The sequence below is a fragment of the Aspergillus glaucus genome (assembly GCF_001890805.1).
Source record: "Aspergillus glaucus CBS 516.65 unplaced genomic scaffold ASPGLscaffold_5, whole genome shotgun sequence".
In the NCBI taxonomy this organism is placed as follows: domain Eukaryota; kingdom Fungi; phylum Ascomycota; class Eurotiomycetes; order Eurotiales; family Aspergillaceae; genus Aspergillus; species Aspergillus glaucus.
In genome coordinates this window covers 245,342-268,147 of record NW_019170457.1, presented here as the reverse complement: position 1 = coordinate 268,147, position 22,806 = coordinate 245,342, and the positions used below count along the sequence as shown (strand labels likewise).

Sequence of the window (22,806 nt, the reverse complement as noted above, 5' to 3'; positions counted from 1 at the left end):
CTTCGACGACAAGAACCTCCACCACGAGGTTACCAGCTGACGTCTTCTCCTTCAATGATCCTTTGTCGTCCCGGAAGAAAAGTGCAAATTTCCGTTTGCAGCGCGAGTTCCGCTAAACACGAATCTACAGAATGGCACATTCCAGGGATCACCCGACAGGGTGGGCTCCTGCCGTACTAAACACCTCCTGTCAAGGGTGACATTGAGCCAAGTCTAGTATATACTACCATGCCCTTGCAAGTGGGCTTACACGTACCCTTTGCCCAGACGCCCTTCCCAAGCCTGGGCGTCACTGCCAAATAAGACCATTCCTAGCGGCAGGTGCGGTTCGATTGGCAATGGCACTGCTCCTTCCTGATTGCGTGGAAAACTGACGGATGGGGAAGACGCGTGCTTGTCAGCATTCCTCGGGCCTCGCGCCCGCCGTGATCTGAGATTTAATTCAACCTTACTCCACGATCGCTGCGTGGAACTGATCCAAGCTGCCATCGCCTTACGCCACGACAAGTACCCCCCTTCCTTGATCCCAGAGGAGGTGGTGTTCCTCTCCTCCTCCCGGGCTTGGGACTCCATTGTTACATTCATTTTATATATCCGTTGCTGCTTTTGTCCTGCTTTCAGCCTGGTTTACGCGATTCCCCGGACGTATGTTTCCAATCGGTCAGCCAAGCGAGCGTGTCTTCCTCCAGAGGTTTGAAAACAGGCCGCATTTGGACGAACAGAACCTTGGTACTGCAGGTCTGCTTTGTCTAGATTTGACTGGTTGTCATCTCGTCGTCGTTGAACGATTGTCCATTTAAGTCACCGGACTCCCCGTTTGTTCGGTCCCACGATCATTCTCAATTCCGATCGTTTTACACTAGGTCGAATCATTCGCCATGTTTGCCAAACTCTCGCATAAGGCTCTTCTTACACTTTCTGCTCTAGCAGCAGTGGCAGGCGCTATCCCTCTGGGTGTGCTGTAAGTTGTTCGTACGCTCTGGTCTCGACGCGGTTACTGACCCCTATCTTAGTGACGAAATTCATGCACCCTCGGCTAATTACGACGTTGACAAGATTCGCGGTGTGAACATTGGTGGTTGGCTCGTGCTGGAACCATGGATCACCCCAGCGATCTTCGAGGAAGTAGGGGACGCAGCCGTTGACGAGTGGACACTCACGGAGGTTCTGGGCAAGGAAAATGCTAAGGACAGACTGTTGAAGCACTGGGGGAGCTTCGTCAGCCAGACCGACTTTGATGAGATTGCCGCAGCTGGATTGACTCACGTCAGGATTCCTGTTGGCTACTGGGCTGTCATCCCGCTCAACGATGAGCCCTACGTTAATGGTCAACTGGACTTCCTTGACCGGGCAGTTTTCTGGGCTCAGTCCGCTGGTCTCCAAGTGATCGTTGATCTCCATGGAGGTATGCTTACTTTTTTTCGAGCGCAATCGGATCGTGACTGACGAGATGTGATTAGCTCCGGGCTCTCAGAACGGATTCGACAACAGCGGTCGCAGAGGCCCTGTTCAATGGCAACAAGGAGACACTGTTGACCGGACAACCGCCGCGATTCAGGGATTGATTGATCGATACTATGAATACCCCAATGTTATATTCGAGGCTCTCAATGAGCCCAGCATCCCCGCTGGCGTGGACAGGGACCTCTTGAGCCAGTACTACGGCGACTTCGAGCAGAGGGTTCATGAAGTGAAGCCGGATGCTACTTTTGTCTTGCACGATGGGTTCAACCCAGTGGACAGCTGGAACGGCTTTTTGTCCGAGAACAACGTGGTCATCGACAACCACCACTATGAAGTTTTCGACAACTCGCTTCTGACAAAGGATGTCAGCACGCATGTCCAAAACGTCTGCGCGCACAGCTCTGGACAGCTCCAGAAGTCCGACAAGTGGGCTATCGTGGGTGAATGGACCGGTGCTATGACCGACTGCGCGAAATACCTCAACGGCAAGGGAATCGGCGCTCGCTACGACGGTACCATGTCCGCTGACTTCAGTGCCGGTTCATGCGATGGCAAGTCTGTTGGTACTGTGGCCGAGTTTTCTGGCGAGGACAAGGAAAACACCCGTCGCTTCATTGAAGGTCAACTGGATGCTTGGGAGCAAAAGAGTGGCTGGGTGTTCTGGACCTGGAAGACTGAGGGTGCTCCTGAATGGGACATGAGGCAGTTGCTTGCCGAGGGTGTGTTCCCTCAACCTCTGGATGACCGACAGTTCCCTGGCCAGTGCGGCTAAGCGGAGTGATCTTTCTATATATATATATATATATTTTTTTTTTCCATTCTTCTTTTCATCTCCGGTCTTTCTTTCGGTGTTTCTTTCATAGCAGCATACACCTATTATTACTTATTACTAGTACTGCTTTTTATTCCCTGGGCTTTATATTGGGTATTATCTTGTTTTAATCGTGATAGACGAAAGACATACAGTCGAATTCATTATTTTTCATTATTTCATATCTGTAGGGGTATGTGTAATATGTAATTGATATCACCCATGACTTAGCAAATGCACGAATCGAGTATCTCTTACATTCAACCGATGGAGCCCATGTCCCAGCGTTGGCGAAATCAAAAAAGCCCCAGAGCCCCAAAAGCCGCAACAACCTCACGATCAACATTCAACAACCATTCCTCCTGGAACCGCTGCTCCCCACCACAAGCAACAATCAACGCATGCAGCTTCTGACGGACAAAGTCCCGAATGTTAATCGTATGAACAACATCCGAACTATCCCACTGCCGTCTCCGGTCAGTCTCCGGCGGCTCGTTCTCATGATACTGCCCGGGCTGCGGCTGATTCCAGAAAATCAAATAATCACCTGGCAAGCTAGGATCCTCCTCCGAGCCCTCAGCAAGTTCGGTGACGATATCTGTCCACACACTTAGGTACGATTGCAGGTGGTTCAGGATATAATGCGGCGGCTGGGTGTCGGGGCCGTTAAGAGCGAGGAATTGAGTAAGCGCCAGCGCGTGGAGTTTCTTCTGGTTTACGGAGCCGATGTTATCGTAGTGCGAGAACCATTCTGTCAGGATCCAGGTGAGGGTCGTTTCCTCGGAGGTTCCTGTTGTCGCTGCGACTGCGGAGGCGAGGATCTTTGGGTTTGCGAGCGCAAGACGCGCGAGGACGGAGAGATAATCTGTTTCAACCATGCCGTAGACTTGCGTTTGTTTGCGGTGCGGGCCAGTGGTTTGGCTTGCTTCGTGGGCAGAGTGCAGGCCTTCGAGGAGGCCCTCGAGGAAAGAGCTGTCTAGTAAGGAGCGCGCGATAACTTGGTATGTGGTTTCGTTGTTGCCGGGGTCGACGGTTCCGGCGCCGCGGATTAGGAGTTCCACAAGGCGGGGGACGGAGCCGAGGCGTTGCTTGGTGGTTGATTTGAGAAGGGATTCTAGGGAGGTGAGTAGGGGGAGGCGGATGTGGTGGCTGAGGGCTTCTTGGGGGGCGAGGAAGATGTATGATTCGGCGATTTGGAGGGCCATGGGGAAGCTGTCTGTTGCGTCTTCGAAGATTTGGAAGAGGGCGGGAAGGAGGGAGAGGATCTCGGGGGATGCTGGGGCGGGGGTTTGGATCATGATTGAGGCCCAGAGTTCTAGGGCTTCTTCGAGGAGATAGATTTGGGTTTCCTTAGCTTGTTAGTCTTTATTGCCTTCCTAGAGGGAGAAGGTGTGCTTACAGAGCCCGGCTCGACTGAGCTGCGGATCAGAGGCAGGATAAGCGGGTGATACTTGGCTGAGTCCTGCTTCAGCGAGTCTATCAACGACGAGAGTAGCGTGAGGATGGCCTGTTTCATCAAGTGTTCTTCTCCTGATTGTTCCCATAGCGGAGGCAGTAATGCTAGAATCTGGTCCGAGAAGGGTGTAATCTGTGAAACATTAGCATGGCCGCACCAAAGAATCGTCTGAACAGAAACATTTACATTATCCTCCATTTTGACCACTATAGCGCGGACCGTATCCAGAAGTGCCATCTTGGTTTCGGGGAGCTCAACCTCTTGGGTAAGAGCCATGAGATCTGAAAGTATGGATGGTGCGTATGGTATAAACCCGGAAGGGGAGAACTCGTATGGGTCAAGGACACTTCGAAGTTGCCGGCCAGCGGAGACTCGTACGACAAGATCGTTCAATGGGTCCTGTCTGCTTAGCAGGTATTGGAAAATCTGGTAGATGGCATTCCTGTTCAGCTCGTCTGGCTTCACGGGGACCCATTGGCCGAGTAAAATGGCGATCCTTCGCCGGAGAAGATTGTATCCCTGTTCCTGAATCTGGACTTCGGGGACGAGCGACGATTCCAAGAAGGCATTGAAATCCAGATGTCGGTCTAGGCATGCTGCAGCCAATCCGATGGCCGAATACAATGAGTCTTTCAGCAGAACATCGCGATTCTCGGGGCTGGAGAAATTATAGAACACGCTCAATAAACGAGGAATAAGAAGTTCTCTGAAATGAATGACGAGATCAAGGAAGAGCTTCTCGGAGCAGGAACGGATAGAAAATTCCCAAGCCTCAGCGATTTCGGCCTCTCTTTTCTCCCATTCTTCGGGCTCCTCTTCCCACTCTTGGAAGTCACCCTTCCTAAATCTGAAGAACTGGGTAACCAGGAGCTCCATGACATTGATCACGAAGTCTGGCGTGAACAGTTGGGCCTTGATAAGGTCCACTGCCTGCTTCTTCTCTTCTTTGTCCGCCGGTGTTTGGTACTTGAATGTCTGAACGGGGTTAAAGGCCATCTTCGCACAAGCTCTGATCAAGAGAAGTGCTCTGAGTCCGGTCTTTTCCATCAACGATTTTCCTTCAGCTTCAAGTTTCCCATAGTCCTCCCCAAGCTTGACAACCAATGTCCAATAGGATTGCACAAGGGTGATACTGTCTGGCAGCAAGGAGAAAGAAGCGGGATGGGTCTTGGCCATATCAACGTGGAGTTTCGACAACTGTAGCAAATGCTTCTCGATCGATCTGTGGATCTGTTCGGGCAATGTAGTTTGTCCCTGCACAAACGAAAGGAATCGGCTGAAATGGGAATGAGTCAGGCGCCAGAAGTCCTGGACCTCTTTATCGCGGCTCGGATGTTCGAATCCAGCAATAACGAGTCGTCGAATAACCTTCATAGAGACCAAGCTTTGTTCAATTGTTTCCAACAATGCCGCCTCGTCAGCACCACCCTGCTCCAAAACGGAACCCCATTTGTTCACTTTGTCCACGTATATGCTTCCCAGAAGATGGAATACTTCCGGGGAGGCTGACTGGAGGTGGGCGCGTGTTCTCTGCAAACGTGCTGTGGATAGCTCCTTTATGATTTGTAAGAGGATGGTGAGGGTTCGCGGTAATTGCAACGGATTCGCGCCGGGCTGCGTGGAGGATCGGAGGAAAGCGATGATCGAAGACATGCCATCAGGCCTTGAGAGTGTTAGCAAAGCTACCAATTCAAGCGGTTTGAATGCATGTTGCGTACCATTCTTGCGGGAATTCGTAGCGAAATACTTTCGCAAGCATCAATGCGTTGTGAAGAGCAAGAACCGGGACTGGCTCAACGACGCCAGCTTGCAAAGTTCTTGTCTTGATATGGTCTTTCTCTTCCTTTTTGATGGCACTTTCCCGGCGTTAGTCTTGAAACATGTATTGCATTATAGGTGTTTGGACGGTACAAGCGTACTTGGTTGCGGTTTTGCGCCAATATTTATCGATTCCATTTTTCAGTTGGATGATCGCGAGGTACCGGACTTCGAACGGAACAGAATAATCTAGGAAGATATCCTGAATAAGTTAGCAAGGTTTCAGGGCGGAAGAAGATTTAATATAGGGCCGGGAAACAAAAAGGAAGTACCTGAACGAACGAGTAGTACTTTGCTTGTTTCTCCCAGTTCTGGAGCTGCTGGGCACCGGTCTGCACCTGCTGCTGCGTCGAACTGGCAGCCAGCATAAGCGCATTGAGGACATTTTGCAAATCTAAAGGATTTGCCTCCCCAGATAGCTCAAATGCCATGATGAAGGCACTCGGTGTTAGGCTCGGGCGTTGAAGCTGCCGGGGATGACTTTGGGATCAATTCCAAGCAAAATCGGGTCGGGTCGAGTTATCGAATTCAAGGTGCCATGGGATATCCAAATCCCGTTCTCGCAATCAACCGCAGCAAGAAAGATAGACTGCTGAGCTCTTGGATCGGCTACTATCTAACCCCCGTGTTATTGTTTTCCCAGCAAAGACTCCCCGCCGCCTACCCCGTCGGAAGATCTCATTATTCCTTCTCCGAAGTACCCTAGGACCGAACCCTATATATTTCCCCAATTCAGAAGGCGGTGGGCATAGGGCAGCCGCCCGGATTGTAGACGGCGATGAAGTCATCGTCCTATGGCCGAAACCAGACCTTGGAAGAATAACACCCTGCGCCATGGCGTACAAGTGGACCAGGTATGAAGCTTCTGCCCACTGTGAGAAGTGTCCAGATCATGATTCTGCTTTTCCGTGGACCCTTTCTGGGGCGCCAAACCCTCCAGACGGTGGGTAATTGACATCGCCATGATGTAGCATGATGCAACAACTCTCTGTGTCCCTGATGATGGGAGATGGGTCTGGCGAGCACCCATGGATATATTTATCCTCTCGATAATGAACTGCTCTCTTCTCTTCTTCATATTCAACTCATCTTCTCAAAGCAGAATACTACTCTATCAATCCTTCCTTTAACGACATCTCCGAATCTACACAAAATGGCGGAATCCGACGCATTACGCTTGGCTGCTCGTGCTGAGCAGGATCTCAACAGCTACCAGGCCAAGCAAGGTCTTGGGCCCAAGAGTGACTCGAGTATGTGATATTCACGTGCCTTCTTTCCTTCCTAGGGTGTCACTAACCGAAACAGCCCTCGAGTCCGGCGTGAACGAGTTCGTCGACAAGAAGTTCCCTCAAGAGACAGGTGTCAAGACCGGTAGAGGGGCAGTCCCTACCGGTAGCGACAACAAACCTATCCCTGAAGACGAAGGTGGCAGCCGTGATGACCGGGGCAGGTGTGTTTTTTTCCATACTATTCTATGTTATACAAGAGGCGCAAGGCATGCTAATTCGATCGCGATCGTTACAGATTGGCAACGGCTGGCGAATTCCAGGGCAAGGGAGGTCCGGAAGACAAGGCAAAAATCCAAGGGGAGCGTCGTCCTGGTGATCAAGACACGCTCAACCTGCAGGACTTGAAGCGCGAGGGTATCGCCAAATAGACATTATCTTACGATTATATAATAAGAAGTGATGATGTTTAATGACTATATATCCTGAGTACCATCTACACCGTAGTGCGATAGTAATCACCATTAATGTTCTTTGTCAAGGCGAGAATCTTGCTATTCATGTATCAACGCCTCTAGGGGCGTTGTTCGAATGTGTCCTGGTTGAAGCCAGGCCTGAGTACATTGGTCTTTTGCGTATGCCTCGCAACCATAATCAATAGTTTAACGGTTAGTGCATTGCTGTCACGGTTGCCATTGCTTTCATTCAAATCCCGGGAATAGCACGGAGCAGCGCAGATATATAATAAGACCCGTGCATATATACCTCGTTCGAGCGCAACCCAACTGCTACAAAGCACCCTGCATCGCAGCCACTCGAGTGCCCCATACACAGGGGATGCAAGAAGGCAATCAACCGAGGTAAAATAGAATAAAAATAAAATAAAAAATAAGGAAGAAATAAAGACAGGTAAGGTGCAAAAATAGAAAAGCAAAGAAAAAAAACTCCCCGACTGGGAATCGAACCCAGGTCTCCCGCGCTTGCAAGTTGTTAAGCTGACAAGCGGAAATCATGACCACTAGACCATCGAGGACTTCTTATTGGAAGAAGTTTAACTTGATGCTTTATTAAATTAACATAGCATATACGACATTTTTGTACTCTCCGGATAAGCAGGTTGCGTACTATTCATATTGTATCACTCGATTGACCGGACAATTAAGATAATAATGTACATTGGGAGGATAGTCAACAAAAGTAAAACGGGATTATTTCACGCTGGAAAAACCAAAACGGTCCAACAGGGTATCGTTTCCAAAAACATCGAATAAAAGGGACCAAAAAATATAAAATCAACCCAAAAACCAACTTATTATATATAAGGGGGGTCCAAAATAGTCGTTATGTCTATGCACTCCCATAACCACGGTCACTCAATTCAACAAAATCCTGTTCCTTCTGGCAGCTAGTACAGTATCTACCGTACCACTGCTCAACGTCGTCTGTCAGTTCAGCAAAGACGGTGTCCATTTGCACCTCGGCCTCATCGTTCCCATTGTCTTTGCCAAGGAGAACCTCAACCTGGCCACAGCGTCGGATTTCCTGCCGGAGCCAACGCTCCCATTCGCTCTGGATGACTTCTCGTTCGATACTGTTCACCACGCGAAGAGCCACGAGGAGATTGTGCCGGTATGTGGCGAGGCGCTCACGCGTCTGCTGGATTCGTTTCGTTGCGCTCTTGGTCACGGCGTCTCTGGGGCTTGTTGCTCCAAGAGAGAGCGGGGTGGCTTGGCCGCGCATCATTTGCTCGTGGAATGTGAAGAAGCAATCGCTAACGTTTTCAGGACTTTGTCCGATTGTCGAGTTGGCAATTAATTCATCGATGTCTCTCAAGTAAACCGCTTTGCTCATGACATTGTCCGGGTGAACCCCAAGACGAGCCATGAAGTTTCCTGCGTTCCTCTCATACCTCCACTCATATGCAAATTGTGACGAATAAAGCATATTGAAGAATACACTCGACAGCAAAAGGAATAATATAACCTTGTTCGCATTTGCAGTCTTCCACGTCCATCGGAAAAAGGCGAATATCGACATGAACACCGACGAAATCGCGGTCTCCCCAAAGGAAGTGAGCATTTCAAACAAAAGTTGAACCAGACTCCTCTGCTGTCGCGGTTTGCGGGGCTCCACATTCATGTTGGATCCATTGGGTGGCAATTGAGACGCCTGGTTCTGGCGACCTACATGACCGAATACCGAAATGGCCTTCTTCGTGCGACCATGGGCGCCAAGTTTTCGCACTTGCTCGTTGACAAGATCAACAAGATCCAAGGCATCTTGCCCGAGATCGCCAATCGCTTGGTTATTGATGATACCTGGGATTATTAGCAACGATTCAGTCCCAAGTAAGCACTAAACACTAAACAAAGACTCACCTTGCAAGCCGTAGGGTGTCCACAGCCACTCGATCTTGGTGTAGACGGCAAGTTTGCTCTTCGATTTAGAGACGAAAGTAATCACAACTTTGCTGACCAACCTAAACGAGCGTTTGAATGGCAGATGCCAGGGAGTCCGCTTGTCAGTGACGACGTAACACAGATGGTCATTGAGCACATCAATAATCTGATAATCAGAGATTTCTATTCCTTCGGTCCGTCCTAACAAACAAGACGGTTAGCCGGAATAATCCCAATGGATTTTTCAAGAAGAAACGTACCAATTAAGTCTGCCGTTTCTATTTGGAAAGTGAACTGCCGTCGTAGGTGACGCGACTCATTGCTAACCCACGGCCCTTGTTTGATATCTTCAACCTTAGTTAGCCGGGATTCATATTTCAACCACGTCAGTGGAACTCACCTCGAGCCTGTCTTTCATGTAGAAGCAGCTGCCAAACGCCACTATTGTCACCAAAGAGGATATGGAACAACGCTTTAGCGCTGATATCAAAGGTCCTCTCGGCCGCAAGCGCAAGGTTGCCTTGAGGCACATAGTTCACAGGTTGGGTCGGTAGTCTGACTCTCGCCACATCCCTACCGTTGCCAGCCTTTGGTGGGCTTATGTCTAGGTCTTTCTCGATAAATATCGGTGCTCGAAGTTCCTGTCTTGGTTTATGGTCGATGGATCCATCGATGGCCTTGTCTGCGCCAGTCATATCTTCCCAGCTATCTGAGCTAGGGTCCCGTGCCGGCCCGTCCGACTCCATCTTCGTCAGAGTCTTGAGAATATCTTCCAATCCCAACGGCTCGACAGCTATCGAATCCTGGATCAAGAAATTGAGCCGCCTTTGAAGAAGTCTTAGTGGCTCAAGGAACGTCTTGACAGTGCCCCGACCAGGCGTGTCAGTCCCTATGGGAGGGACAAAATGAAGGAACAAGAAGTCGCAATCTCTTCCAGGGGCAGCAGTCACCTCTTTGATCGTATCCAAAGCAATGCTGGTAGTCAATACCAGTCCGAAATAGTTGCTGTAGAAGTATATATTTCGGCTTGTCATGTATGCCCTTCCGGGGAACTCTTGCTGGTCATTTGGACTCCACGTGGCTCTGAAAACCAGAACCAAAGGCTCTTCTCGCTTCACATTAGGGAAGAACAGCCGGAACTGGGCATCCTGTATCCTCAGCTGCAGGGGGTAGAAACTGGGATGTTCAAACGCAGCAACCGGCTTTACAACGGTCGGTGAACTCCCGTCAAGACTTAGAGTTTGCCTATGTCCAGGCCCAGATTTCGGCTTCGTAGATGTTGGGGTATCTGCGTCTGCACCAGTGTGCTTGGAAGAATCGCTCATCGGAGTAGGCGGTGGCTGGTCAGACGCCGTACCATTCGGTTGACCTAGGCGTTCGTGCTCAAATCTGTTCACAAAGCCCCAGTTGGAGCTGCCCCACAAGTTCGCCATCATCCCACTAGGCATTCCTCCAGTGCTATCTGCTTGTCCCAGGCCAATTCCCCTTTCATTGCTTACTATCACGGCAGCCTTGCTCATGTTTGTAGGAGCAGGCGGGTTTGCCAAGGTGAAAGGCGCAAGAGTTGTGTAAGGTGCGTTGCGATTGGACAGACTGCGATCTGACAGGCTACGACCCCTAGCCGAATCGCTATCTGGTACACCGATTGGCATGGAAGGAATAGCATTATGACTGGCAGTGATGAGGCTCGCTATGCCACCCCCAACAGAGGGAAGAGGACTAGCCGACTGCGCAGCGTTGTTTGACTTGCGATGGAGGTCCAATTTTTGGATAAGCCGGGATGTATGTTCTCGCGGCGAATTCTCCGAATCAGGTCCAGTAGACCGTCTGCTCCCAATTTCAGTGCTGGCTCTGAAAGCGGATGGCTCCCGTTCAGGCAGAGAAAGGATCCCACGATCAGACGAGCCTTGTTCATCACCGTTGGGAGTGAGCGATTCGGACGGATCTGCAGAGAACTCGGGGGCAGGGGGCTGCGAGATCGAAAAGGCTGGATCTTGGACTGTCATCTTGCCAGAGACCGAAAGGTCCGTACTTGCTGGGTGCTCCAGGGCCTTCCGCTTAGCAGCCTCGAAAGAAGAGATCCATTCCATAAGCTCCTTCTGTGTCTCCGCCTGCAACATGATGCTGTTGTTCTTGGTCTTAACCTCGAAACAGAATCTCCGCTCCTCCTGAAAAGCTGGTCGAACGTTGCAAAGTAGGACGCCTATTCTTTCGCTCTCTTCCACACCACCAGTCCGGGAGCCTTGCACTAGACAACCGAAGATCCCATTCTTCAAGAAGACCCAGCGCTTGACCCAAGTAGTCCGGGTAGGCTTGCCTGTAAGTGTCCGGAGATTAACCCACCCCTGCTTCTCCGGTTTAGCTTCAGCAGTCATATTCTCCCCCGACAAAGGGCGGGAACCAAGATATGGAATCGTCGATATGGAGTAGTCTTCCAGCTCGCGAGATGGCCTAAATGCAGTCTCTGCAGTCTCCTCGATCTGGTCTCTGGCGGATAGTAGCTCCCGGCGAGACAGTTTCTCGCTTCCTTCCATCTCATGTATCCAGCCCTTTATGCGATCCATCTCTTGGCCCCATTTTCCAAAATTTGCGCCATTGTTGTTGTGCATAGTTTTGAACTCCCGCCATTGGTCGAATGAAACCCGAACCAGTAGTCTGTCGAGGGCGTTTCGCACTTGCGGAGCTCGTACGGAAAAGTCCATCGACGCCTTCAGATACGCTTTGCGGGCCTCATGGAGTTGAAAAGCATCTTCGCGTATGGCCGAGGGCTCCTTCGACTTGTTATGCGACGAATATCTGGAGTAGAGATAATCATACTGTTTCTGCGTCTGCTCGAGTATCCGACGAGATTCCTTAAAGCTCCTCAAGTCTTCCTGGATAAACACCCTGATCGGTTCTGCAACAAGCGTTTCCAGCTTCCTAGTGCTGGTGATCAATCCATTCCAAAGATCCCTGGAGCCGTCACCACTCCTCCTCATTGACAGCAGAGTATAATCATGGTCGAGGACGGCTTCGGACACGGCAAGGGGGTTTGTAGAATAGGAGAGAAAGCTTCCCACGGTACTCTCGAGGGTCGCAAGCTCAGAAGTGAGCCTCGAGGCAGATTTCGCGTAGCCATCGAGCCATCGTTCGAGAAACTCGATCTGGTCCGAAAAGTGTAGGGTAGTCGCTCGGAAGGTCGGGGAGTCGAGAGCAGCCTCCTTGAGCCCAACGGGACTGATAGTCAGGATTAATTAGCAAAAATTCTTGGCAATTCCTGGAAGAAAGGCCGTGTTTTGTTCCCCCCTTAAACTTACACCACGCTGACCAGCTTCCCGATTTGGGGCAATGGAGCTTGCGGCTGAGTCGACATCTAGCGTATGTCTGCGGCCATAAACTTGATGCGAATAGGAAAGATTGACGGTGAAAATAAATAAGCGAGTTGCCAATGGGATGTACAGTATAATGTTCGAGTAAAATACAGCAACAAAGACCGAAAAGGGAGTTAGGGGCTGGCAGCTGTCATGGCTTAGGGAGCTTGGATCCTCCGGCGCTTCTGGGGGCAATACTGACTGAACACGCCGCTGATCTGCCGCGACGTCAGTGATTCGGTTTGCTGCCTGGTTTATCAGGCGGTGGATATAGGGCGGTGAGGCACCGAGATTTTTTTTTCTGCCAGGAACGGCACTAGTACCGTCAATTTTTTCTTCGTCTCCGGTGCAATCAACATACAATTATCGATGACGAAATTTTCTGTTGTCATTCATTGATTCATTATCGCGGAACTCCGTTTTCCATTACGCAAACATGGAGCCTCCATCGAAGAAGGCGCGCAAGCTGCTCGACGACGACAGCGACTCCGGCGACGAGTCCGGCGGAGTTCCCATTGGCAAGCAGTCGGATGTAGACTCCTTCAAGATCAATGAGGAGTATGCGCGTCGCTTTGAGCATAACAAGAAAAGAGAGGAAATACAGAAGTGTATGTGGATCTGTTCATAATCTACGTATGTCCATTGAAACGGGCTGACATTTGCTGTTGCAGTGGAATCAAAATTCGGCAAAACCTCTTCCCTTGGAAAACGTGGCGATCGTGATGAAGATGGTGGATCTTCAGAGGAGTCATCAGACGACGAAGATGAAGACGACAACGCAGAACTCGCTACCGAAGCACTTGATGCCGAAATCAACGCAACCCTGAACGCGATTCGGTCCAAAGACCCTCGAGTGTACGATTCAAACGTCACTTTCTATTCGCAAAATGATGATGCCCAGCCGGACACCTCGAAGAAGCAGGAAAAGCCTATGACACTGCGCGATTACCACCGGGAGAACTACCTGAGTGGTGCGGCCCTAGCAGAGGATAACGATGCACCTCAACCGCCCAAGACCTACGCTCAAGAACAAGAGGAATTGAAAAATGCGGTAGTCAAGGAAATGCATGCCGCAGCAGATGGTGAGGAGGCGTCGGCTGACGAGGAGGATGGCGATGAAGATAACTTCCTTATTCGCAAGTCTGCTCCCGAGCCTGCACCAAAGTCGGAGGTCAAGCTGGATTTGGAGAATGCGGACAGGGATCCTGAGAACTTCCTGTCGAATTTCATGTCATCCAGGGCATGGATCCCCAACAACAGGGAGCTTCACCCATTCGAGTCTGAGGATGAAGAAGAGGAAGAACGCGCAGAAGTATTTGAAGAAGCGTACAACTTCCGTTTCGAGGATCCGAACAAGGCCAACGAGAGGATCGCTACCCATGCTCGTGATGCTACGAACCAGCAGTCTGTTCGCAGAGAAGAAAAGAGCGGCCGTAAGAAACTCAGAGAAGCAGAGCGCTTAAGAAAGGAAGAGGAGAAGAAGCAGCGCGAAACCGAGAAGAACCGTCTCCGCAAGCTCAAGGTCGACCAGCTCCAAGAGAAGGTCAACCAGATCAAGGAAGTCGCTGGTCTCCGCGCCTCTCGATTCACGGATGACGATTGGGCTCAGTTCCTGGACGACGCCTGGGATGGCAAGAACTGGGAACAAGAGATGCAGAGGCGCTTTGGTGAAGACTACTACGCCGAAGAAGAAGGAGCCGGGAGCGACGACGAGAGCGGAGACAAGAAGAAAAAGCCCAAGAAGCCCACATGGGATGACGATATCGACATCACAGACATCGTTCCCGAATTCAATGCGGAAAACCCGAAACCCAGCATGGAACAATCCAACGCTGAGATGGTCGACGCCGACGACGCCGACGACGCCGCTGATGGCGAGGGATCATCAAGCAAGAAGAGCAAAGCCCAAGAGAAGCGTGACCAAAAGCGCGAAGCTCGTAAAGACCGAATGCGTATTGAAGAGGCCGCAGACCGCAACCTTGACCTGGATATCAACCTGCTCCCCGGTGCGACCAAGAAGAATGCAACCCGCTTCCGCTACCGTGAAACATCGCCGCAAAGCTTTGGTCTTAGCGCACGAGATATTCTCATGGCGGACGATAATAATCTCAACAAGTTTGCCGGTTTGAAGAAGCTGGCATCGTTCCGCGAGGAAGAGAAGAAGCAGAAAGACCGCAAGAAGCTGGGCAAGAAGGCCCGGGTGAGGCAATGGCGGAAGGATACCTTTGGTAACGAGGAGGGTCCGGAGTTTACATTTGGCGGAGAGAAGGATGCACCCAAGGAAGAGCAAGAGGGCGGTGATGTGGATATTCGTGAGGGTGGCAGGAAGAAGAAGAGAAGAAGGACCAAGAACTGATTTGTCGTGTTTTGTATATTTATACCTCTGATCGTTCATAAATTAAAGCCTGATGTACTTTTTCAACTATATACGAACCGGTTCAATCTGTCCTATAGCTGTACTGTTCTACAAAACGTTCCATTCCGGATTGACAATACCTTGCCCTTATTTTTACGGCTGAAAACTTGGCACGCGCCGTTGAAAGCCTTGCTATCCGTGCGCTGCTAGAATCCGGGGCAGATCTTCGGAAACATATCCATTGACACCTGGCGCGTGCAATATAGCAGAACATAGATAGCAGCACTCGCAGCCCTATCCAGACCATCGTTCAAATCACTTGTACGAGATGAAAGCAGTGCTGACCAGAATTCATCGCACAATGTAACCGAATGCGGGAATTGTGGAGATCCCGTACAGCCGGATATACCGCATACTACAATGATCTTGACGTGGACAGTACAATGCTACACTACAGAGTAGTAGACATTGTTAACCCAGGGACAATCCTTTTGATAAGTACGGAGTAGAAGTGCGGAATAGTACACTAACGCACCTGACAAGAGACCTGTGGAGCGTGGCAAGCAGTACTCTGTAATCGGACAGACGGAGTATACGGAAGTGGCAACGCAAACCTTTCACGACAGGATTTTACTTGGAAAGACAGGAGAGAAAGGAAGGAGGGAAAAGCCCCGACCCAAATCAACACATCAAAAGATTCCGTCCGAGGATTTCTGTACGGGTGCATGAGTAGGTGCATATCGCGCACGTTAGGCGTCGGGCTGCCTGTATCACGGGATAGGGAGATACACCCCTTATACAAATACTCAGGGTCCCCATATTGTAGCTACAGTGCTCTCTTAGTGCAGTAAATCAAGAATTGGCACAGCATTGCTCCAAATTAATACACATCTATCAGGGCTTTCTCTGCTACAAGTAGTAAGGCGTTCTGCAGTACTCCGTACCCCTCCAAGCACATGGTCTCGGCATCAAGATCCGAAGTCCCGTGACACGCATGACCGGAGGCCGTCGGCATGGCGAAACCCAGCATTTCCTCTTGGAGAAGCCATTGAGTGAGTGTTACCTGTAAGCAAGAGTCTGTATGGTCAATTGAAATGAAAGAATTATCGTATCCAATGTTCATGATCCATGGTGTTCAGCGATCCAAAGGTCTAGCTACCGGACGCTCGGAGGGAACAATGGGATAATCCCCCGGTGTGGGCGCGCAATCGGTGGGCGGGCGGAGAGGCTTTACCGGGATGACAGCCCCGTAGAACAAGACCACTGGAGTGCATTTTTGTTGATATGAGAAGAATTAACTAGTTCATGAGTTGTCTGAGTGAATTTCCAAACCCTTTCTAAACTACTCCGTACGGAGTAACTGTTGTTTGATACAATTGATACACATGTTGATACATGATACTGTACATCGGGAGATATCGGCTGCGTTGCCCGGGCCAGCACTAGCGCCGGAGTCGAAATTTTCTCCCTCTGTTTTGTTCTCGCACTAAACCTGATTCGGTGTAGTGTGGCTCCGCTCGCTTCTTCCCGCTTACAAGAGCCCTTCGCTCGCTATTTTTTTTTCCCTCTTTCTTTTTTTCTCTCCTCCCATCCCCTTTTGAAGTGTCTCTTGTCTTGACCTTCAACTCTCCATCTCCCCTCTTTTTCTTCATTTCCTTTCATCACTTCCGTCATCATGGCCGACAAGAAGGGTGAGGTTAGCCAGGGCGACAAGTCCGTCATGGGCATGCCCGTAAGTTGCCCTTCTTTGTGTCCCTGCTGCTGAGCTGGTCAGTTTCTGTTCTTGCCATCCCGGGTAGGACAGGGTCCTCTACAACACTTTATCGGTCTGTAGAGGCCATTGGATCTATCTGGGGTTGGAGAATATGAATTGGCTAGCTGTGGTTAGCATTCTAACGCTTCGAACGATACACTGACAAGATTTTCACAGGGTTTCGTCGTTGACTTCCTGAGTACGTTCCATTGAACTCCCCCCACCATCAATCGATCGATATAATTCGACCAATCGACTCAATTCTGGAGAATCGTCAATCAAAACAAAGCATACACTGAATTGATACTGACTGTCATCTAGTGGGTGGTGTCTCCGCTGCTGTCTCCAAGACTGCTGCCGCCCCCATTGAGCGTATTAAGCTCCTCATCCAGAACCAGGATGAGATGCTTAAGGCTGGCCGTCTTGACCGCAAGTACGCCGGTATCGGTGACTGCTTCAAGCGTACCGCCGCCTCCGAGGGTGTCGTTTCCCTCTGGAGAGGTAACACCGCCAACGTCGTCCGTTACTTCCCCACCCAGGCTCTGAACTTCGCTTTCCGCGACACCTTCAAGTCGATGTTCGCCTACAAGCGTGAGCGCGACGGTTACGGCAAGTGGATGATGGGTAACCTTGCCTCCGGTGGTGTATGTTTTCCTGACCCTGATTTCTGGCATTTGAAAGGTTGAGCTAACCCTGACCCAGGCTGCTGGTGCCACTTCGCTCCTCTTCGTCTACTCTCTCGACTACGCCCGTACCCGTCTTGCCAACGACGCCAAGTCCGCCAAGGGCGGTGGTGACCGTCAGTTCAACGGTCTCGTTGACGTCTACAAGAAGACTCTCGCCTCTGACGGTATTGCCGGTCTCTACCGTGGTTTCGGTCCCTCTGTTCTTGGAATCATCGTCTACCGTGGTCTCTACTTCGGCATGTACGACTCCATCAAGCCTGTTGTTCTCGTCGGTCCTCTTGAGGGTAACTTCCTTGCTTCGTTCTTGCTCGGCTGGTCTGTCACTACCGGTGCCGGTGTTGCCTCGTACCCTCTTGACACCATCCGTCGTCGTATGATGATGACCTCTGGTGAGGTATGTATCAATCCTACAATCCTGTTGATCAATCAATTTTTAACATATCTTGCTACAGGCCGTCAAGTACTCCTCTTCCATGGATGCCGCCCGCCAGATTGTCGCCAAGGAGGGTACCAAGTCTCTCTTCAAGGGTGCTGGTGCTAACATCCTCCGTGGTGTCGCTGGTGCTGGTGTCCTGTCCATCTACGACCAGGCTCAGCTCATCCTCTTCGGAAAGAAGTACAAATAGACGATTGATTAAGTTCTAATCGTTGCTGGGGAAGGGTGTGTAAAATTGGCGTCTGGCGTAACTGCTAGGTGCTGAATGTTGTGTGGAGGTCTTGATAGAAATATCGATCAAGGGCGCTTTCGGGGTCTTGATCATAGAGCCATGTGACATTTCCTCTTGTACCCGTTGTACTTTACTACTGTCTGCAAGCAATTTTCTTTTTTCTTCTGAATCCGTATTTTTCTCGGTATGCAAATAATTAAAATCTGGGGTTCAACTTGTCCTTGGCCGAAGAGTTTTCACCAGACGTAATGTGATTGGTGGGTCAGTGGTCACGTGCAAATCTATGTGATGACGTCGTGTCACCTCGAGCTTCATCTCCCCTGCCTCCGAACATCCAGCTCTCCAATGATGACGGTTGTCTACACACCAGAAGGCGGTGGTGCACCTGAAGTCACAAACCCACCATCACCCTTGAAGCAAGACGACATCCAAAACCAAAACCAACAGCTCCCCCCATCAACCTCTGCAACCGCAACCTCAACCGCCCCATCCTACTCCCCCATATACAGCGCCGCCCAACCAGCCAGCATGTCCTCCCTACCAGCCGCAACGGAAGCCGTAACAGGATCACAGCCTGAACCTGGGCCGCAGACACAGCCAGAACCAGAGCGTTCAACATCCGTCTACACGCCGTCCGAGACAACGAACCCAACACCAGCTACGACGACGAACTCTTCGCCTCCGCCGCCGCAGCCGGGAGCTGTTCCTGTTGCTGGTCAGGGACACGGTTATGGATATGAACAAGGACAGGCGCAGGTGCAAGGACAGATACAAGAACAGGGTGTTCCTCCGCCACCAAAGGCTGGAGAGGTTGTTGCGCAGGGTGGTGTTTCTGAAGGTGCTGCGACTGCGACTGCGGATCCGAAGATCAACCCGGGTATTCAGTCTCCTACGCAGCCGTATGGCTATGGATATGGTTATGCCTCCCAGCAACAACAGCAACAGTATCCGCAGTACCAACAACCCCCCAACTCAACAACAACACCCTACAGCACCGTCTACCCTCGTCATCCATCAATGCCAACAACAACCTCAACCTCGTACCAATCCCCTTACTCCAACCCCTACACCAACAACAACATAATGCAAGACGAGCTAGACACCGGTGAAAAGGGATTCCTGGATATGGCGAAGGGGTGGATGCAGACTGCGGGGGAGAAGCTGGTGCAGGTTGAGGCGGAGGTGTGGAGGAGGATTAATGAGGCTCATGATGGGGATCGATAGGTTTCTCTGGGTTTATAAAATGGAATGGGTGGGATACAGATGATGATTACGGATAAGGATGGGTATGTGTACGATATGGGTATGGTATATGGGATTGTATATGGATTGCTGGGTTACTGGAGTTCGCTATGGGTTCTATGGATTCTGTATAAATAGTACTAGTGCTATGGGATATGACTGTACTAATATTAATGCTAATACAAATTGCTCAACCAAAAAGAATCCTTTTCTAGAACACCGTTATACATATCCGTTCTAGTAAAACCAGTCCAATTGGATATACCCCTGTATATCAAACGGCACAAGTACCACTCTTCTCTATGCGGTGGTATGATGTACAGAATATAGTGGCGATGATCGTATGCTGTACGCATCCACGAAAGGAAATCGCCACAGACAACTGAATAAACTCAGATATGCTTAATTATCCTTTTGCCCCTGATATAGTTAGTAGATCTAGATTCTAGAATGAAAGGGAACTATGCGACTTTTGCCACCGGTGTATACGAGAACTGAATTCCTGAGTAGATGAGTGTGTGTGATATGTAGATTATGAGTATTAAATGCTATATGTATAACTATATCCTATATCCAGTCATGAGGTGACATTTTCACATGTGCACGTGCAAAAGAGGAGATATACCAAATCTGGTAAAATGCAAAAGTAACTGGCTTTATGCCAAATGATCTGTTTAAGCCCTGAAAACCCCAAGGGCACATCGTATCCCGTTTCCCAAACCCAACCAAACGCCATCCGTCCATTCCCAATGCAAACCGTGCTAGCGGTCGATCCAGTCGATCCCTGCTCTTGAATATATATATGCTAGCGTCCTAAAAACAGATCAAACAAAACCAACGCCCGCCAATATGAGATCGTATCGAATTTACATAGAGCCAAGTCGTAAAAGTGCTTCCACGGCAGCGCGCTCCTCGCGATCGCCAACGACACCCTCCGGTAGGGTGAATCCAAGTTGTTGGATAGGGATGTTGTTGGGAAGGGATTTGGCCAGGGCAGAGGGAGCAGGGCCGCCGCCACGCGGCTGCTGCTTCGCATCGAGGAATCCACCGCTGGTATTCAGTGAGCGCGCACGGAGAGCGTCGGCGCCGATTTGCGCCCAGTCTTCTTCATCCGTCACGTCCTCCTCGCCCCAGTCGCCGTCTGGGATCTCGTCGTCCGGAGCCTCAGACGAGGAGGCATATTCACGCTCGTCTCCATCGAGGGACATCTTGTCCGCTTCGTCTTCGAGCATACTGTCATCCCTGTGTCGACCGAAGTCCACTGTCTCCGAGTAAGAGAACACAGCGGAATCGCCAGCGGCACTGGTTCCGTAGGGGCTCCAGTTCTCTCTCCGGGAGGGAATCTGGACGCCACGCTGGTGGAAGGAGTTGGGGAGACTGGAGGGCGGCGATGGTTCGAGGTGTTGGTTGTGGCGGGATGGCTCGCCTCGTCGTCGTGCATCCCAGCGACCCCATCCCACCTTTTCAAAAACGACATCACCATCCGAACCGCCTTCTTGCTCAGAGCCGCGGCCCTCGAGCGCGGCCACCACCAGTCTGCGGGCCTTCGCAGGAGGAATCCTGGAGAAACCCGGGACGGATGTGGTCAAGTAACCCATGACATGACGAATCGCCAAGGCTCCCTGGTGCAGCATAATCTCAGGCAAGTGGTGTTTAGCCAACATGCCCGGCGTAATAGCGCCTGTGCTGTCGTCTCCGGCATCTCCCAGGTCGAGATCGGATTCGGGGTGGGATGTGGCCAAGGGTGAAGTACCCACAAGGTTGGCGGACTGCTTGTGGCCAAAAGAGACGTGAGGCCGGAGGGTAGGAGAGATGGAGTTGGGAGGAGTAGGCAGCATGGCAGAGTGAGCGGTGTCGCGAGCAACGGTGAAGCCCGAGCGAGGTTTGGGGATATCGACAGAAGCGGTCTTGCCAGCAAGAGCCATGGCGATGCTAGAGGGACCAGTTGGACGAGACATGATGTGTGTAGTAGTTGTATTTAAGAGAAGTGGTGGTGGCTAGACCTGGGGTTTCTTTTGGTTGAGGGTTGAGTCAGCACCGTATAGAACCAAGGGGGAGGCGATTTGTCAACAAACAAAGCAGCCCTGAGGATGTTGAGACATAAAATAAAGAAAAAAGAGGAGAAAAAAAGAGAAGGCGTGAGAACAGAGGACCAAGCACGAATTGACTCACGTAACACTGGAGAGCGAAATGAGGAGGAGCGATTTAATCAGCCGAGGCGAAGCTGACGGGAGTATGCGACGCGGGAGGTCAGATGAGGACTTTGGAGGTATGGGAGTATCTGTACGGAGTACAGACTAAGAAATTTGTATTTATAGAAGATTATAGAGAATATAGAGAGGTGCAATGATAGAGTGAAATAGAGAGAAAAGAAAGAGAATAGATCAGATGAAAAGGAGACCGAAAGAACACTTGTAGTTGCTCAGGCACAGGAATGCTGCAGGCCCAATCTAGTTTAGCGCCGGTGAGTACATTCCCGCGGGTTATGGTGCTTTTTATAAGTGTTCAGCTCGCTTGTTATCGAGTTTCTGTGCGCGTTATTTCTTGATTCCCTACAAGTCTTGTTATCTAAAATGCAACTCTACACTATCTCTCCCCAGCCAACCGTCGCGGCGCGTGGGCCCCGTGATTGGCGTCGTGGAGACTCGCCGGGTGGTCCCGGTTGGGTCTGAACCGGAGTGCATACTCCTACTCCGGATGTACAGTACAGTATCTATCTAGCAATGTGCGTACTATGTAGACCACAAATACTTTTCTATATTATATATATAGATAGATATATACTTATATATAAATACAGATACAGAGCACAGGATATTCCATCTATACTACTATCCTCCCAAAATATCCTGTATTATCATATCTGTGTGGGCAGGGCAAGAACCCTATGTCAGCACGTGTTGGTCTCCCGAACACATGTCCTCAATCACTGGCTGCCAGTTGACGGCTGACGTCACGGCCCTCGCCAACAAGGAAGTTTTAACTTGACACAGCTGAACATACTCTGGACTCACTATGGAGTCACTGTCTACAAGTAACATCCAGAGGCCAGAGCACGAACTCACCCCGCAACCTCCTGCCAGGGCTGCATTTGCCGAGCATCCCACGAGATGACTTACAGCTGCATCACCGCGTTATCCAATCCCAACGGAGCTTTCCGTATCATGTCGAGTCCTCTGTAGATCTGAATGATAGTCACGTTACACTTTATCACAACGCTACTGTAAAACCCCGTTATAAGCAACTATTTCGGCAGGTCGCGGAAATTGCTTATAACGGAGTATTGCTTATATCGGATTATACGAGCTTGCTGCCATAAATATATATATAGACGTCATCTAATTACAAAAGAAGTCTCGTATATCACTCTGCTGCTGTCTGCTAACCTTCTTTCTCAAAAGGGTCCTCTCATGGAAGAGAAGTTGCTGGATTAAGGCCTTATTTCCATCCACCTGCTGCTCCTCGAAAAGCCGGAGTTTATATAGACTCTCCAAAGCATCTGTTATAGATATCTGTGGAAGAGACTCATAGTTTTCTTCCTCTTCCTCCTCTTCTTCTGGCATGCTTGCAGATGAAA

The 22,806-nt window shown here is 50.3% G+C and overlaps 8 protein-coding genes and 1 non-coding gene across 9 annotated transcripts; 5 read left to right on the top strand and 4 right to left on the bottom strand.

Moving 5' to 3' along the window:
- Positions 1-1,032: 1,032 nt before the first annotated feature.
- Positions 1,033-2,236, top strand: exg1 (glucan 1,3-beta-glucosidase; the record flags this gene model as incomplete). Its single annotated transcript, XM_022540253.1, has 2 exons — positions 1,033-1,405; positions 1,461-2,236. Coding segments are annotated over 2 exons (1,149 nt in total), but the record flags the coding sequence as incomplete, so codon positions are not given.
- Positions 2,237-2,571: 335 nt separating this feature from the next.
- On the bottom strand, positions 2,572-5,980 carry ASPGLDRAFT_121552 (putative importin 11; the record flags this gene model as incomplete). Its single annotated transcript, XM_022540250.1, has 6 exons — positions 2,572-3,624; positions 3,675-3,863; positions 3,918-5,394; positions 5,450-5,587; positions 5,651-5,751; positions 5,822-5,980. 6 exons carry the CDS (start codon positions 5,978-5,980, stop codon positions 2,572-2,574), a joined length of 3,117 nt encoding a protein of 1,038 aa, XP_022403091.1.
- Positions 5,981-6,702: 722 nt separating this feature from the next.
- On the top strand, positions 6,703-7,206 carry ASPGLDRAFT_23602 (uncharacterized protein; the record flags this gene model as incomplete). Its single annotated transcript, XM_022543303.1, has 3 exons — positions 6,703-6,799; positions 6,855-6,999; positions 7,074-7,206. The coding sequence occupies 3 exons, from the start codon at positions 6,703-6,705 to the stop codon at positions 7,204-7,206; spliced, it is 375 nt and encodes a 124-aa protein (XP_022403090.1).
- A 513-nt stretch (positions 7,207-7,719) lies between these two features.
- ASPGLDRAFT_t55 lies at positions 7,720-7,808 on the bottom strand. Its single transcript has one exon. It is a non-coding gene; the product is annotated as a tRNA-Asp (tRNA).
- A 314-nt stretch (positions 7,809-8,122) lies between these two features.
- On the bottom strand, positions 8,123-12,526 carry ASPGLDRAFT_121147 (putative transcription factor SipA3; the record flags this gene model as incomplete). The annotated part of the gene is made up of 5 exons (XM_022540209.1): positions 8,123-9,093; positions 9,154-9,375; positions 9,435-9,521; positions 9,575-12,390; positions 12,471-12,526. The coding sequence occupies 5 exons, from the start codon at positions 12,524-12,526 to the stop codon at positions 8,123-8,125; spliced, it is 4,152 nt and encodes a 1,383-aa protein (XP_022403089.1).
- Positions 12,527-12,869: 343 nt separating this feature from the next.
- ASPGLDRAFT_144685 (KRI1 family protein) lies at positions 12,870-15,114 on the top strand. The gene is made up of 2 exons (XM_022541825.1): positions 12,870-13,132; positions 13,196-15,114. The coding sequence occupies exons 1-2, from the start codon at positions 12,961-12,963 to the stop codon at positions 14,878-14,880; spliced, it is 1,857 nt and encodes a 618-aa protein (XP_022403088.1). The 5' UTR covers positions 12,870-12,960; the 3' UTR covers positions 14,881-15,114.
- A 1,438-nt stretch (positions 15,115-16,552) lies between these two features.
- ASPGLDRAFT_44191 (putative mitochondrial ADP,ATP carrier protein (Ant)) lies at positions 16,553-17,971 on the top strand (the record flags this gene model as incomplete). Its single annotated transcript, XM_022545975.1, has 5 exons — positions 16,553-16,612; positions 16,811-16,832; positions 16,955-17,277; positions 17,336-17,713; positions 17,772-17,971. 5 exons carry the CDS (start codon positions 16,556-16,558, stop codon positions 17,943-17,945), a joined length of 954 nt encoding a protein of 317 aa, XP_022403087.1. The 3' UTR covers positions 17,946-17,971.
- A 343-nt stretch (positions 17,972-18,314) lies between these two features.
- Positions 18,315-19,535, top strand: ASPGLDRAFT_44189 (uncharacterized protein). Its single transcript, XM_022545974.1, has one exon. The coding sequence runs from the start codon at positions 18,333-18,335 to the stop codon at positions 19,209-19,211; it is 879 nt and encodes a 292-aa protein (XP_022403086.1). The 5' UTR covers positions 18,315-18,332; the 3' UTR covers positions 19,212-19,535.
- A 202-nt stretch (positions 19,536-19,737) lies between these two features.
- ASPGLDRAFT_44187 (uncharacterized protein) lies at positions 19,738-21,628 on the bottom strand. The gene is made up of 2 exons (XM_022545973.1): positions 21,402-21,628; positions 19,738-21,241 (listed from the first exon to the last, which is right to left on the bottom strand). Exon 2 carries the CDS (start codon positions 21,185-21,187, stop codon positions 20,096-20,098), a length of 1,092 nt encoding a protein of 363 aa, XP_022403085.1. The 5' UTR covers positions 21,188-21,241; positions 21,402-21,628; the 3' UTR covers positions 19,738-20,095.
- Between the last annotated feature and the right edge of the window lie 1,178 nt (positions 21,629-22,806).

Excerpts from the sequence above, each read along its gene's own strand:
- ASPGLDRAFT_144685 (XM_022541825.1), top strand. The coding sequence starts at position 12,961 with ATGGAGCCTCCATCGAAGAAGGCGCGCAAGCTGCTCGACGACGACAGC. Across the intron at positions 13,133-13,195 it reads AAGAGAGGAAATACAGAAGT|TGGAATCAAAATTCGGCAAA; the intron begins GTATGTGGATCT and ends TTGCTGTTGCAG.
- ASPGLDRAFT_44189 (XM_022545974.1), top strand. The coding sequence starts at position 18,333 with ATGATGACGGTTGTCTACACACCAGAAGGCGGTGGTGCACCTGAAGTC.
- ASPGLDRAFT_44187 (XM_022545973.1), bottom strand. The coding sequence starts at position 21,187 with ATGTCTCGTCCAACTGGTCCCTCTAGCATCGCCATGGCTCTTGCTGGC.